At 38.9% G+C, this 17,008-nt stretch overlaps 1 protein-coding gene and 1 pseudogene across 5 annotated transcripts in view; one reads left to right on the top strand and one right to left on the bottom strand.

The window, feature by feature from the left end:
• CUNH12orf54 (chromosome unknown C12orf54 homolog) overlaps positions 1-6,207 on the bottom strand; it is a 54,477-nt gene extending 48,270 nt beyond the window's left edge. For 3 of the 5 annotated variants that reach the window (XR_010049250.1, XR_010049251.1, XM_063254643.1), the window contains exons 1-5: positions 6,094-6,207; positions 5,335-5,455; positions 3,484-3,513; positions 3,210-3,240; positions 2,718-2,756 (exon numbers count right to left, since the gene is read on the bottom strand). Coding sequence is in view for 2 of the 5 variants with exons in the window: in XM_063254643.1 (XP_063110713.1) it covers positions 2,718-2,756; positions 3,210-3,240; positions 3,484-3,513; positions 5,335-5,399 (165 nt within the window). In the remaining 3 variants the exon portion in view is untranslated. The remainder of the gene's footprint in view (positions 1-2,717; positions 2,757-3,209; positions 3,241-3,483; positions 3,514-5,334; positions 5,456-6,093) is intronic. The other 2 variants (XR_010049252.1, XM_063254644.1) reach the window with 1 other exon arrangement.
• Positions 6,208-15,481: 9,274 nt separating this feature from the next.
• LOC100720905 (solute carrier family 35 member E3-like) lies at positions 15,482-16,397 on the top strand (annotated as a pseudogene).
• Positions 16,398-17,008: the final 611 nt, after the last annotated feature.

Below are 17,008 nucleotides of genomic sequence, written 5' to 3'. Positions count from 1 at the left end.
ACACTCAGCCACCTTATCTTTGATAAAGGGGCCAAACATGTTTACTAGAAGAACAGCAGTCTCTTTAATAAATGGTGCTAGAAAAACTGGCTCTCTATGCTGAAAACTAAAACTAGACCCCATGCCTATCACCATGTACTAAATTAAAATCTAAGTAGATAAAAAATCTGAATATTAAAACAGAAACACTAAATTTTTTGGAAGACAATTTGGGTAAATATCTTGAAAATATAGGGGTAGGTATAAAATTCATGAATAGGAATCAAACCACACGGGAAATACTTCTGAGAATCAATAACTGGGATCATATTTTATTAAAAAGTTTCTGCATGTCAAAAGAAATCTCCAGGGCTGGGGATTTAGCTCAGCGGCATAAGTGCCTGCCTTGCAAGTGTGTGGTCATGAGTTCGATCCCTGGTACTAATAAAAAAAAAATCTCCAGTATAGTGAAAAGAAAACCCACAAACTGGAAAAAAAATCTTAGTGAACTATCCCTCAGACAAAGGTCTTCTCTCTAAAACACATAAAGAATTAAAAAAATCAGACCTCTGAAATCAAAAGACCCAATCCAAAAATGGGCATCTAAGATGAATATGCAGTTCTCAGATGAAGAAATACAAATGGCAAATAAATACATGAAAAAATGTTCACCATCATTAGTCATTACAGAAATGCAGATTAAAGCCACACTGAGATTCTATCTCACTCCAGAAAGAATGGCCAGGATCAGAAATCTCCCAACAACAAATGCTGGAGAGGCTACAGGGAAAAAGGAACTCTCCTGCACTGTTGTTGGGAGTGTAGACTAGTGTAGCCATTATGGAGGTCAGTCTGCAGGTTTCTCCAAACCTGGGATTGGAAGGTCTAGGTATTCCGCTTCAAGGCATATTCTCAAAAGAACTGAAAACATCATACTGTAGTGATATATGTGCACCTGTGTTTATAGCAGTACAAGTTGTAATAGCCAGATACTAGAAACAACCTAAGTGTCCAACAACTGAAGAATGGATAAAAAGTTGTGGTATTTTTATACAATGGAGTACTACTCAGCTATAAAGAATGATCACCCTGAGATATTTATAAATAAACAGACACAACTTGAGATCATACTCCTCAGCAAAATAAATCAAACTCATATGTATTAATACCGTAAAGTCTCTCTAGTGTAAGAATTGGTAAGCATACATAAAATTTTATGGCAATCATGATTTCCTGTTATATTGCTTTGAAGCCATTTGTTAGTTGGAATGATTTTATCCTGGGTTGCTTGATTTTATTATCTGTGATGGTATGAACAGCTATTTTGAAGAAAACAATATCCATCCAATGCTGATTTAATATCATCTTGTTTTGAAGTCCTACCATACTTTTGTTCTTCTGTTTCCATTGGTTCTATCATGTTCTATCTTATTGGATTTTATTATGTGCGGTAGTATAAACAAATTTTTTATGGACAATGAGGTAATGTAGTAACCATTGTTTATTTTCTGTTATTTGGTTCTGAATGCTTTGTAATATTTTTATTCCCTTTAATGGTTTTATATTATTTTGTTATGTCTTATATATTATTGTGTATGAAGGTATGCTCAACTATTTCAAGGAAAGATACATTATGGTAGCTACTCTTATATCAGATTGTCTTGTGGTGAAATACTGTGTTGGTTAAATTGATCTGTTCTGATCTGCTTTGTTATGTCCTCTTTTATCTTAATCTCTTTAAAATAAAAAAATTTTAAAAATATAGATCCTGAGGCTTAATGCTCATGGCATTGGTTTTCTTGAAAGACTGAGGCAATAGGTTCCTATTGATAACTAAATGAGTCTATTTGCATATTAAACTTATAATTTTCAAGGCCTCAAATACTGTCATCATAGGATTCAATTAAGTCATTCATTATGCAACATATGAGTCAACTGTCTTCCATCCAGGAAGATATTTTTTGACTGGATCTTTTTAAACCAATTTAAATGATTTCATCTAGTTCCTAAAGCAAAAGTCCCTTGAAGTAGAATAAAGTCTTTTTTCTTAACACAAGAGAAACAATTCTTTATATCCAAAGTTCAGATCCATAATGTGCTGTTTTTTTCTCACACTTTTGTAGTAAAAAGTGGCCAGTATCCCCAGAATGATAAATTCTTTTGCTGCACAGACAAGTCGTACTTTTTGTTCTAAAAACATCCTTACTTTGAAGATTTTCCCCCCAGGAGTTCCATCTGACTGCTTCATAGAGTGTGGAGGAGAAAGAAATTAAAATAGAACTGGAGTTCACCTGGAACTTTCTCCTCCAGGCTGAGTTTTAATCTAAACTTTCACAGAGGTGGTGAATAATTGACAACATGGCTTAGAAAAGCATAGACATTTCAGACTTAACTGTAGGGATCACAGCACAGCTATCACACTGAACCTGTGAGAAAGACGGGTCTGTGCTTTCAAGTCTGTGGCAGTCACTGAAAACTGTGAAGTCTTTATTAAAGCAGACTTCAAACAAACAAGATTCAAGATAGCCTCAAGTAGTTGGGTGTCAGATATGCTGCAGAGATACAGGGACATGATGTTCTAAGGCCTGGGACTAAATGGGTAATAGAACAGGATGGGAGGCAGGATAGCAATCTTTCACCATCAACCAGCAAGCTGCTCCAGGGAAGGGAAAGAATCTACTCTTAAACTTTCTTTCACATATCACCATTGTACATAAAAAAAATCCCTCTCTACTCACCTGGTCCCACAGAGTTTTGGTGATTGTTTCTTGTCTTTTCTGTTGAAATAAGACAGAAATCCTGCGAATTTTAAACTAACTCTGATAATCTAATTTGACACTGAGGAAATGGTGGAACAAAAGACACATTGAGATGGACCTTGAAGCCGCTCTATTTTTCACAAAGCCCAAAGTCTCTTTCAGTCCTACTCTGGGTCACTTTTAGCGCATATCTCCTACTTATCTCTTCATCTAGCTTGAGGGACAGGTACGAATGAAACTATATGTTTACCTCTTTATCAATACTCACAGAGCTTTCCTGACTCTATAATCATCTGATATAAAAGTGGCTTTGGAATTGGAGCTGGTGTTGGTACACAATGACCTACCAGCTGGTCAAACACCCTTAACCACAAAGCCCAAACCCTCTGTGCCTTCCTGTCTCAGGCTCATCTCTAGCTCCAGGAACCAAGACTCCCAAAGGAACGAGATGTGTTTGGATATTTAACCCACCTGCAGTATCACTGCATCTTCCTTGGAGGTGCTGGAAAAAAGGATGATAGAAATGTGTTGAAGAGCAGATAGCTAAACACTTCCCCCAAATTAACTTTACAATCTTGTCAGGAATTCTTGAGATTTCTATACTAAAGTTTCAGGAAAAATAGCCAGGATTCCATCTTTCCTATTCGAGGACTTGTAGCTTTATTTTCCTAATATATTGACTATTACGATAGAACTTTGGAAATTTGAAAGCATAAAGGATAGAGCTCAGCAACACAGCACTTGCCTGTCAAGTGTGAGGTCTTGCGTGTGATTCCTGGTACAAAAACAAAAGGGGGTGAAAGTGATGGTCACGATCATGAAACTGTACCATTCTCTTGCCTGTCTAGTTGTATCTACTTCCTACCTTCATTCTGGCTGGCCTGTCAAACTACCGATTCCTGTTGTGGGGATAGAGTATATCCAATGATCAAACTGCTTCTTTTTTGTTCCTACAAAGTATTCTCATGACCTCTTGATGGGATGGAATTCTCAAGAAGCAGGTGAAATATCTTGTTTATTCTGCATAGTACAAAGAAGCTCTTATTTCCAAATACTATGAGAATCAGTGTGAAATCATCTGGGGGACAGAGTAGTTGGATACTGGCTAGGGAGAACACTAGAAGAAAGGGGAGGAATTAAAATGGGTCACATGGGGCATCGGTGTGTGTGTCGTATGTGTATTATGTGTGTATGTGGTGACAGGAAGGAGGAGAAAAGATCCATGCTAGTGGATCCTGAAGAAACCCAGCCTGGATTGCCTGGCCAGATGTAGACTGTGCAGAGGTCTCAGGCCAAAGGAAGTCAGGGGATTGGGAAAAAACTGAAGGAAGGATAGGTTATTACCTTAAGAGGCTAAGGTGTCTACAAACCAAGGCTGTGATAAACTTAGTAACCATAATAGGAAAGTTTGTATTTCATTTCAGGTGGGATAGATTTCAATCTACTTTGAAATACTCAAAATACAAAAACAAACAAACAAACAAACAAACACCCCTACCCCAAAACAAAACCATGCTATTGTGCCCCCATTGTTGTATAGCTGAGTTGCTGGAAGACTACATTTTGGTAAGAATTTGGAATTTTAGGGATAGAAAGATTTGAATTTCAGCCTCAAGTTGTTCCCATTATAGGAGTTTCAGCAAGGCTTTTTGCCTGTATGAATGTTTCCTTTTTTCTAAAACAAAAGGAATAGTTTTTATCCAGAGGCTTTCAGGGGAGGGTTATATGAAAGTCTTTATAACTAAGTTAATTTTAACATTATTAGTTTTAGTGTTATTTGTACAATCTTTCCTACTTATACTTTAAAAACCACCTGTTAATCAGCAAAGAAGTTGGGGGCTGTGGTGTAGTTTATGGTGCCTTTTCACATAGAACTATAAGATTCCAGTATTTACTGTTTCTCTTTCAGAGTCCTGCAGCTGTCTAGGAGACAATGCATATTTTTAAAGCAGGTTCCTATTGTTTCCCATGCGTCCGAGTTCTCAGTTCCTTACTGGTTCTTAGACTCAAGGCCCAGTTAACCATTCTGAGCATTTAAGTAATGAGAGGTAGCCAAGAAATTTAGAAAAAACTTTAAACTTTGTCTTTCCTAATTCCTAAAACCCTTATGTCAGAACATCTGCTGCATACTTTGGAGGCTTAATACAAATTCCAATTACTTTCTGAAGCTTTCTTGACCTGTAAGCTCACAGAAATTCTCTTTTTTCTTGACAATGGCTAATACTTCTGGAGCTCATAATTAGCCTCAGGTAATTGTTTCTGGCTGTTTTTACAACCCTGATTCAATGAGCTATGGTTTTAGACAGCTGGTTTTAATTTATATTTGCTCTAAAATGAGTAAGTGTTCTTGGGATGTATCAGTCAACTAATTCCTAGAAGAATTGTAATTGATGTTGTGTTTTAAGTCACAGTTACAGAGACTCAGTATTATCTCACTGCACTGAAGAAACAGAGAAGAAACACATGAAATTCCTTCACATACCCCACCTGGGAATAAGTACTGCCAGATGAAGAGCAGGGAGACAGGGGACCATAGTTCTGCTGCAGAAAATACCCAGTATATGGTTTCTTGAATGTCATTATTAACCCCACTTACTTTTTCCGCTGTATGGATGTCATGCTTGTCTTTTGTTCGTGATTCTGGTGAGGATGCTTTTCCATTTGTTCTTGCACAAAACCAAGGACTCTGGAACTAAAGATGGAAATAGCTCCAGGTCCTAGAATAAACAAGGGGAGATAGAAAACAAAAGCACTTACCCAGTGGACAAGCAGTTCTGGCTGGGTTTTTGTCATTCAGAAAGCATCTGTGTTTTGAATGGGTCTCTCTCTCTCTCTGTGTGTGTGTGTGTGTGTGTGTGTGTGTGTGTGTGTTGTATTATATGTGTATACATATGTATAAAGAAAGATGGGGGTAAGAGGATTTGTTCTAAGTAAAATCTCCTTAATAACTTAAGCAAACATATATCTGATCTTCAACTCAGTGTTCATTACTTCATACTCTTGCCTCAGAGTCCAGGAGCCTCTGGTCAACAACTTTCCCCATTGGACCCCGAGGCAGAAGTATGAAGTAAAGGATACTGAATTAAAGATAATAGATCCACACCCCATCCCACTTCACAGTCAATATATTCACAGTCTACTAAGGATAGGACTATAGGCTGGAGATCATTCAGCTCTAGCCTTGTAAAGGAGCTTGGAAACCCTTGTAGCTGATACTGTCAAAAGCACCAATGACTGAAAGGCTGACGTAGTGACCAAGTTGAGACAAATTGTTCCTTTGAGAAGTTTCTCTACCACTTTTCCCATTCCACCCTTTCCCACTTATAAATTCCAGTTAGGAACCAAGTCAGCTTACCTGGCTGGGATACTCAAATCACACTGTGGTCAGTTCCTGACCCTCTAACACTTTCCTCTCACTAAGCCCATATCACAGCAGTCCTGCCCCGTTATTACCTTCCTGCCCCAGCACTCTGTGACCTCAGCTGTGACTTCACAGACCTAGGACTGTTGCTTGTCCAGTATCAGCCTCAGTTCAGGCTCTGTTTAATTCATATGATAATAGTAAAATAAAAGTCTCATATTGAGAAATTTTAAATTTAATTTCTGGAGTTTTTCCTGCTTTATTGTTCTCTTTTTTACTGCATTAGATATCTATTGCTGCTGAGAGATTGGCAAGAGTGAGCACAAAAGAAGACTTTATCTTTCACTTTGACTTTTAAAATAAAGTCTGAAAAAAGTTTTATCCTAAAGAGATAAGGTCTCAAAAGAGAGCAAAATATTTGTTTTGATTTTAAAAGTCTTTGACTAGGAAGATCACCAAAGACTGATGAATCATAATGGATCTAAAACTGTAGAGGGCACAAAAGTAGTTTTCTAAGTTAAGAAGAAAGAAAGAAAGAAAAAAAGAAAGAAAGAAAGAAAGAAGAAGAAGAAGAAGAACAAGAAGAGAGAGAGGAGAGAGTCTTACTTGAGGGACCTGCTTCTTTTGGATGATGGTGTATGTATACAACCCCCAATATCTTAATATGATTGACTAAGTACAGAAGGGACCAAGGCCCTGTTTTACTCACAACTACACTCTTCAGAGGAGTAGCTTCCAAAGAGGCACTGAGCCAGTGTGGGAGACTCACAGCAAAATAGGACTATTGGTATAGTGTGTGGAGGCAGGCAGGGCCTGAGTGATGGTGGATCAGATCTGGTGATCCCTCATATGAAAATGTGAAGCAGAATAGTAGAGACCTAAAATTTGAAGTGCAGTCATGATGCATTTGACTGTGCCCAAGTGTCAGTAGAGGTACCATGGGCATATGTTTGTGTACTTCGTTACCCCTGCATCTATCTTCAGCAGTATTAAGGGGAAGCTATGCGATTCAACACCTGGTTTTGATTTTAAAGCTCCTGCTGCAGAATTTCCAAGAGAAGGGATTTTCAAAATGATTCTTTAATGGTGCACTATCCCAGCCACTGGAAATATTCAAACTCGTGCTGGGCCCCAAACCAAGGAAAGGTCTTCTTTTACACAATTTGTAATGTCGAGGAAGTAGAGAGGCAGAAGCAGAATGAAGGCAGCTATTTATCCTAGCCGATAACCCTGTTTTAAGCTTGAAAAGAAGACATATCCTGTGCATCTCAGGATGTCAGGATGCTGCAAAGCTCGTTTGTAATCCATTTGTTAGTTTTATCGGTCATGGTACCCAGTATTGTCCCTCTAAGGGAAGAGATTCTCAGGAAAGTACTGCTTGAAGTGTCTCCAGTAGCAGAAAAGTACAGGACTATGGTGAGAAAGTGAAAATTCTCATTCCTGAGAGAGGGATTATTGGAGGGGTTACTTGCCTGGAGCTGGGATTTTACAGAGGGACAGAGGCTGTGTCTCTCTGAGGTCTGCTTTATTCCCCTTTTTGATGCTTTCTATAAGCGAACTTTTAATAGAGAACATCACTCTCAACATCTTTTATCTCAGAGTGGCAGTTCTCCATTAGGCAGAGGTTGGTATCTAGTATGAGCCATCAGTTTGAGTGGTGGTGCATTTTTCCACCAGTTATTATAAAGCTGATGCCCCGACTAGGGAACTGGCACTAATAACCAAGCCAGCTGGTTACTCAGTTTGTGACCCAGGAAAAATATCAACCTTATGTCAGCTATGACCTCTGATCTTCTTCCCAGAAAACCTGGTTTAAGGTTCATACAGGAATAAAATAAAGCAGGGGTTAATGGATTTCTTAATAGAATCAATGTTTCCCCAAACCACAGAAGGGCCATTTCCTTATATTTTGAAGCATGGCAGGCAGCATACCTCAACCTATCTGTAGTCATGTTATGTGCAGTCTGTCTTGGGAAAGAGATCACAGACATCACCCAATAAAACTGTGTAACTAAAACAAAAAAACAAACAATCAATCAAAACAAAACTGTGTGAACTATGAAAAGGGACTAGTTGGTACCCCCCCATATCAAAACAAAAAGGAAATACAGTCTTCTGGAGAGGCTTGGAACATAGGCTATTAGGGTATCCTTTGTTAAGCCCATCAAATATGTAATCACAGGACAAGAGGCTGTCTGTAATTTTTATTTTACTTTTAACATCCTTGTGAAATTCTAGACTATCTCATCCACAAATGTTTGTCCATTGTCTGATTCCCAAAATTAGGGGCAATCTGAAACTTGAGATGATATCCTTTAACAGCAACTTTCTCACTTTTAGTGTCTTTTCTATGGGTGGGGAGAGCTTCAACACATTCTGGCAAAGTGAAAACTGGCACTAACATTTACAAATAACCTCCTGGTTGGGGCAGTTCATTGAAGTCTACAAGCAAGTTTTTATAAGCAGTGGCACATGCGTCTTAGATACCATGGGACCTGTGGCCTTTGGTTTGGGTTTTCTGTATACAGATTAAGCATTGTTTGCAAACAGCAAAAGTGATGGTGGTAAGCTCTGATATGCAGTAATAATGACTTAGTGACATCTCTAGTATCCTTTTTCCATGTGAGACCCTTGATGGAATTGCCTCACAAACTTAGGGGTCATCATTTTAGGGATAACCAGTCTCCCATCAAGAGAATATTTATCTTTTCTTGATATAAGCCCCTGGCTCCCAGTTAAACTGTGTCTGTTTAATTGAAGTATGGTTTGGGATTTCTAGGAGTAGGGATTCTGGGATGAGGGGCAAGGCCAGGACCCTTCTTTTGGATTGTGGGGCTGCTGTAGAGGCCTATTTTTTTTCTGTTTTTTCCCTTCTATTGTACCAGTCCATTGATGTCCCCTGTAGTGTGTAACAGGCTCTTTTCCTGGTGTTCATGTGGCATCTAGGAGCTGACAAAAATTTTTTGTGGTTAATCTTCCCCTCCAGATTCAGAACTCCTCTCTCCCTGTATATAGTTCCATGCACATGTAGTGTGGCAAAGACATACTTATAATTAGTATAGATGTTAACCTTTTTTGTTTTTAACTAGTAAAGGGGCCCTTGTCAAAAGAGTTAGCTCAGCCTTTACGGTAAGGTTCTGGTAGGCAGAGGCTGTGCCTCTACCACAGAATTTATCATCACTACCATGTATACTTCCCAGCTGGACTCCTTCCAATACAAAACTACTCCTGTCTGTGAAATACTTAACCTTTTTGTGTACAACAGGGTACTGTGTAAGGTCTCCTCAGCTTGAGAATACTTTGTCTACAATTTTTATACAGTCATGAATGGAAGGAAATCCATTTGACTGGGAAGCAAAGTGACTGAGTTGAGTGTTTATGATCTCTAGAGTTATGTGAGGATTTGTACATAAAAGCCTCTGATACTGAGTCATCTTCAGGTTAAATAGCCAATGGTGCCCCCGTCCCTGGTTTATTAAGGTTATAATTGAATGTGGTATTAGGATTGTTGATTTCTCCCAAAGTCAACTCATTAGCTTCCTGCACAAATAAGGCAGTGTCAGTGAGGGCCCTGAAGCACAAAAACCAACCTAGAGTTAGAGTCTAACTGTTTTGACAAGTATGCCAACAAAAGATCCAGGATTCTATGTCCTGGTAGTGGTGGTTCCTGGTGTGATGAAATCTTTACAATCACTGCCTAGCACCTTTCCAGAGATGTAAGGGGAGTTTCTGAACACTTGGGAAATCCTAGTCCAGATTAGTGGTTTCTTTATGCCTATAACAGGATCTTCCCATTGAAATACTAAGATAGGCTAACTAATATAAAGCAGAGAGAGAAAAAAGCATCCATTAAGTCTAGGCAGTTAAATTAGGTAGCACTTGTTGGAGAGTCTCATCAGTGTGTATGGATTTGGCACCATTGGGTAAATAGCCTCAGTAGACTGATTTGCACGCGAAAATCTTGTACTGGCCTATGTATTATTCCCAGCTTATGTCCTGGCAAAAGTAGATGTTTCAGGAGTACTGTCATCTGTTTAAAAATCCATGATCTAAGAGCCATTTTAAATGTTCTTGAATGCCTTGCATGGCTTCCAGGAAAAGGAGGTATTGTTGAACTCTAACTGGAATTGCCTCTGGCTTTAATTTCACTATCACTGGTGTTTGACTTACAGTCAGCTCTGGGGTTTGTCTTTAGCCCATATGCATGGGATCTTATGTATGAGCCCAATAATTTAACCTATATTTTACTTTTTTTGTTCCCCTGCTGTTTTATCTTTACCCTTATAGCTACTGGTGAAGTAGGTCTTTTATCTCTCATGTTGGACACAGCTTGAGCCACAAGGATTTTGTAATACATTGCCAGACAGGGTTGAAGTCATGCAGGCTCAGTTTGAATCACACTCATCCACAAGTCAATGTAGAAAAGTTGTTTTGGATGTGCCGGCTGTTGTCCTTCATTTCCAGTTACCACTCAATATACCATTCCAATCATCTCCCTACCTATTGTCCCCTTGGCAGGCTACCCTACATTAAAAGATGTCCAATCAATTTTATAGAGTTCTCAGTCTCTGAGGGGTAAATTTTACTCTATATTTTCCAGTACAAGCTTTTAAAAAATTCTTTAGCACACATTTTAATAGATAGGTTTTGACCCTTCGTCTTTCTGCCCAAGTGTGGTGCAATTTACTGTCATAATTACTATAAATGAGACCAAAAAAAAAAAAAAAAAAAAAAAAAGAACTGACGAGGGCTGGAGGTTTAGCTCAGCGGCATAAGCACCTGCCTTACAAGCAGGCGGTCGTGAGTTCGATCCCTGGTACCGATAAAAATGAAAAAAAGACCAAAAAAAAAATAATTACTATAAATGTTTTACAATAAATTTGACTGCACCACTTGGATTTTAAAGTGTCCTTTTAAATTCTTTTATTTCCAGATTGTTACTTTGTAAATTTGACTAACTGCTCTAAGTAACCTCTAAGTAACCTTGGATTAATGTTTTTATGTTAAACCAACAGAGAGCAAAGAGCAAATTAACCCTGTAATTGTCATTTAAGAATTTGCAATACACAAGAAATATATATATATATATATATATATTCCAATTAATTAACTCAAATTGGAAACCAAAAGTACATGTATTAATTAGTTAAAATTTGTAATTTGGGAGTGACCCAAGGAGAGAACCAGCCAGCCAATGTCTCCTGAGATCCATGTCATGTTGGAACTTAGGGATCTGGGCAACAAAGGAACCCGCTCACCTTTCTGGTAAGCAGTTATAAGCATACTGGCAGGTGGGCTGAGAATCAAGCATTCCTTTCTTCTCCCACCCCCAATTAGCAAATGGGAGCCAGAGGTCTGAGCATCTCTTGGGAGGATGACCGTATGCAATATAGCAAATATGGGGGTTTCCTTCTACCATCTCTTTGAAGGCAAATATTGTTATCACTGTTTTGTTTTGTTCTGATTAATTGTATTGCTCTATTCAATATTCTGTTTTGATAGGTTTTATGATGTTCTGTATTGTTTGATTTTGCTATACCTGATGAAAGCACAACTATTGTGAAGATAATGAGATATACTATCACACTATTACTGTTATCCCAGTAACCTGCTGTGACATTCTATACCAATTTCACTGCATTGTCTCAATTGGCTTTGTTATGTCTTGTTCTGCTGTATTTTACTACCTTCAAAATAAAAAAAAAAATTGTAATTTGATTTTTTTCTGAAAAGCTTGCTTCAGCCTGGTAGGACTTTGGTCATTCAGCCCCAGGTTGGGGCTTCTCTGGCTTCTAGATTTCTGTATGAGTACCAGGCTGGTGACACTGAATGAGCATTGGTCTTGAGACGCTAGAATCCAGGAGTGCTCCTTGTACTGTCTCACTTTGAGCTCCATTTTAAATTTTTTTTATTTTGAAGAGAATAAAGCCAAATGAAATAACACAGAATAGAGTCAATCAAAACTAAACAATGAATGTGGTGCAGGACTTCAAAACAAGATAAAGGGAAATCAATCATGGCTAACATAATGCCCTTGTTATCTTTAAAGTAGCTACCTGTACCATCAGACATAATAAAATCAAACAAAAAACAAAACAAAACAGAATAAAATCAAAACAAAACAACAAAAGCAATAGAGGGCTTTGAAACAAGATAATAGGAAATCAATAATTATGAACCCAAAAGGAAAGATCTCTTAAAAACAATAAGGAACCAGGAAATAACATTTCAATGGTTGCAAGATGATGCAAAGAAAAATAACTTAAATAGCAGAAAACTTCCCAAGCATGGGAAAAGGATGCGGCACATAGATAAAGTCAGGCATACAGAAAGACCTCCAGGTAGCCATAACTAAACTAAATCTACACCCAGACATATAATAACCAAGATGCCAGAAATTCAGCACAAGAACAGAATATAAAGCTATTAGAATAAAGAATCTGACCATCTGTAAAGGAAACGCATCAGAATCAAGACAGACTTCTCAACACAAACTATCAAGTCAAGAAGAGGCTGGAGTCAAGTATTTAAAGCCCTGAAAGACTTCCAACCAGACTTCCAACCCAGAACAATGTACCTTGCAAAACTATCTCACTCTGAAGACGAGCCTTGTTTTGTCCCTCCAATCTCCGCAGGGACTGCTGGGCCTGTCTCTCAGCCTTGTGTAATAGTTTCAGCTCAGCTGCCAGATCAGCTGGTTGCTCAGGCATCTTTTAGTCTCAATCCCCAGCTGAGCTCAGCTGACCTCAGTCTTACACACTGTACCCTGCTCACTCCTACACTGTGTTATATTTTCTTCACGTTGAACTCACACATTTTACACACACACACACACACACACACACACACAAACACACACACACACACACACACACACACACACATTTATATACCTTTCTTTTCCTTTCCTAGTTGTTTTCATCCAGGTGTTAGAGTCTTAAGTCTCTCCTAGCACAAACCACTCCAGAAATTCCAATATTTTGCTTGCCTTGGGGCACCCCTGTGTTGTGAACCTTCTTCCTCACCTAGACCACTTCCCTGCTTTCCAGTTGGGGGTGTAAGTTTCATTAGACTCTCTCCGAGACACATCTTTGTAAGCTGTTCTCATTGCAAGCCCCTCCTTGAGTTATTAGAGAGCAACTGTCAATGCAGGCCTCCCCCATACTCTACTTGGGGTTATAGATTTTATCTGATCTAGTCCAGATTGGGCTGACCTCGAAAGTCTCCCACATCCCCAGCATCCCTAGGAGCAAATTCTCATCGTGAGCCATTCCTGCTTGGAAATGCTGGTACAGTTTGGCTTCTAATCCAGGCTGGATTACTAGGTATTCCCCAGGAGGTGATGAGGCTCCCTTTCCATCCTAATGAGAAGAGCTTTTCCCCTTGAACCCCCTTACTTTTCCATGGTCCTGTAATGCTACTCCTGAGTTGTCCTGTCCCACTTTAGGTTTCATTTGTTCTGGTGAGGGGGATCTTCCAGGCAGTGGTTCCCTTTCTGAGCTAAGCTTTACCTGATGCACCCGAAACAGATCTTCCCTAGCTTGTGAGTCCCTGGTCTGCAGGCAAAAGGAGACAGCAGCCTGCTCTCTCCAGTCCTTTGGTGGTAGCTGGACTCTAAGTACTACTAGTGAGACCACCATCAGGCTCTGCCTGGGCACTACTTTATTACTAATATGAACTACTTGAAAGACCAGACCCAAGACAAGATTCCTACCAGATAGAAAGATGAAAATCTTTGTTCAAATCAGGCAGTGTAAGTTGTTTTACTTTGTTCTTTTCTTTCAAATTGTGTTTATTATTCTAAGTGACTTATATTTCTATATGAATTTTAGAATCCACTTGCCAATTTCTACAGAAAGCTTTACAGGAATTTTTTATTAGGATTGTGTTGAATTTATAGATTAAATTGTGATGGGCACTGGCATACTGTCATTTCGATATCGGACTTTTCTATACATTATCATGTTGTGCCTGGATGTTTCAGAATTTTTTTGATGGGTGTGATGATGCACACCTATAATCCCAGCTTTTGGGAGGCTGAGGCAGGAGATTTGTTGTGAGTTTGAGGCTGGCCTGAACTACAGTGAGTCCCTGTATTAAGCAACAACAGTAATTTTTTATAAGCAGCAATTTCACAGATTTTAGTGTGCATATCTTGCATATAATCAGATTTATTTATACCTAGTATTTAATGTTTGTGTTGCTAATGGAAATGTTATTTTTCTCTTTAATCTTGTTTTATTTGTTCTCACAGTATTTGTTCTCACAATATTAGTTTTCTATTCTGAAATCTTTCAAAATTCATATATATTACTTTAATAGGAGGGTTTTTTTGTCTGAATATACAGTTTAAAGTTTTTCTTTCCTCTCTGGCTGCCTTTTGTCTCTCCCACTGGGCTAATCTCACTGGCTAGAACCTGTAATATAATTTTGAAGTGTTGAGAGCCAATTCTTCACTTGATCTGGATCAGAAAGGGACTGCTTTCAGTCTTTTACTATAAAGTATGATGTTGACTATAGATATTTTTGTAGATTCCTTTTATCAAGTTAAATAAGTTTCTTTATATCCTAGATTATTGAAATTCTTTTTATTGGGAATGCATTTTATATGTTGTGAAATGGTTTTTTCGTACATACTTTTTTTTAGTGTGTTAATATTAATTTTTGAACTTTAATCTTGGGAGACTGTTATAAATCTATTCTGATAATTTATACTTATTCCTAAAATAAACCCAGCTTAATTGCACTATTCTCTTTATCTATTACTGACTTGGTTTCACAACATTTTATTAAAAATTTTTGCATCTATGTTCACGAGCAATGTTCTCTGATTTTTAGTATTAAAGTCCTAGTATTACATTAATCAAGAGATATTACTTAATATTTTGGGAGATGTTCATGATTCATTATTTAAATGTAATATTCATCAAGGATGCTATCTAGGCTTAAGTTTTCCTTTATGGAAAATGTTTTAAAATATAAATTAAGTTCTTTAAAATGAAATCTTTAATAGGGCAATTCAGGTTAGCTGTATTCTCTCTTAAAATTTTACTAGTATATGTTTTGATCCATAAGAAATATTTTCATCATAGGATATTGATAAATATACATGTTACATCTTGATTTTTTTTTTTTTTTTACTTTCTCTTTCCCTTTCTTCCTTCTGAACTTTAGTAATTTGGGGCTATTAAGAAATGTGTGGGGGCTGCGAGGAGAGTGTGTGCTGCAGCCGCTGCTTCTCCTAGAGGCTGGACGGGCACCTATCTCACCCTGGACGGACGGACGGACTGACGGACGGATGGCGAGGCGGCAGTGAGGAAGGACCGCTGGAGACGACTGCAGCAGCGCCTCAGAGGCCACACGGCCCAGGACGTAGTGGGTCATGGCCTCTCTGGCCGAGGGAGTCTGGGGCCACAGGCAAATCGCCGCCAGGCTCCTGTTCAACTTGTTGGTGTCCATCTGCATCGTGTTCCTCAACAAATGGATCTACGTGCACCACGGCTTCCCCAATGTGACCTGTCCCTGGTGCACTTCATGGTCACCTGGCTGGGCTTGTGCATCTACCAGAAGCTGGACCTCTTTACTCCCAAAAGTCTGCCACCCTCCAGAGTCTCCCCCTGGCTCTGAGCTTCTGTGGCTTTGTGGTCTTCACCAACCTCTCGCTGCAGAGCAACACCATCGGCACCTATCAGCTGGCCAAGGCCGTGACCACACTGGCGATGATAGCCATCCAGACCTTGAGCTACCAGAAGAGCTTCTCCACCAGGATTCAGCTTACACCGATTCCTATAACTCTAGGTGTAATCCTGAATTCTTATTACAATGTGAAGTTTGATTTCCTTGGGCTGGTGTTTGCAGCTCTTGTTTTAGTTACATCTCTTTATCAAGCGTGGGTAGGTGTCAAACAGCACGAGCTGCAACGAAACTCTGCAGTTGCTGCACCACCAGGCTCCCGTGTCCTCTGCCATTTGCTAGTCGCTGTGCCCTTCTTTGAGCCAGTGTTAGGAAAGGAGGAATATTTGGTCCCGGGTCAGTATCTGCTGTGCTTACAATGCTGCTGTCTGGAGTGATTATGTTCACGGTGAATTTATCAACTTATTGGATCACTGGGAACATTGCACCAGTCACATGTAACCTGTTCGTACACTTTAAGTTCTGCGTTACTTTATGTGGAGGATGTTTCATTTAAGGATCAGGGTCTTCGCATTTTATGTACTTTATTTGGCATTCTCGCCTATACTCACTTCGAACTCAGTGAGCAAGAAGGAAATAAGAACAAACTTGTACAACATCCTTGAGTTTTGGGGGAGAAAAGAAAGTTGCCCACAGACAAAAAAAATGTTTACTTTCAAAAATGAAAAAAAATTGTAGTACAAAATGTATTGTTTTGTAAGAAATAATACAAATATTATTCACAAATATGACTTTTTTTTAAAAAAGCAGTGACAAGGTTTATTTGAAAAAGTAAAAGTGAAGAGAGTGAAGGAGAAATGGGCTCTGTCTGGGGCACAAGCTTGGGCCAAGTAAAAGAGGAAAAAGCAAGATGAACGTACACGCCGCAGGACACAGGGCGGCTACAGTGAGGACAGCCAGGATCGCCACAAATACGATATTTTTAGTACTTTTTAAAAAAGTTAATTCTTAAAAACCTAAGCTGGGCCTGGTGGTGCACAGCTATAATCCCAGCATTTGGGACACTGAGGAGGGAGAGTTGCAAGTTCAAGGCCAGCCCGGACTACACAGCAACAATCCGTCTCAAAAAATAGCCCAAAAACCTAAATGGTTTGTGCTTCTTTTCAAAGATGATTATAGGAAAGATATATAGGGCAGACTGGTTAGACCGAGTGAAATACATGAAAAGTCTTATAATAATGATAAAGGGATTCTGTATTACAGTACTAGAAATGCA

This window comes from Cavia porcellus, unplaced genomic scaffold, assembly GCF_034190915.1.
Source record: "Cavia porcellus strain 051 isolate PalLab524CR breed Dunkin Hartley unplaced genomic scaffold, mCavPor4.1 scaffold_8, whole genome shotgun sequence".
Classification (NCBI taxonomy): Eukaryota; Metazoa; Chordata; class Mammalia; order Rodentia; family Caviidae; genus Cavia; species Cavia porcellus.
Note: the sequence above shows the minus strand (reverse complement) of the source record. Positions and strands in the feature narration are given on the sequence as shown.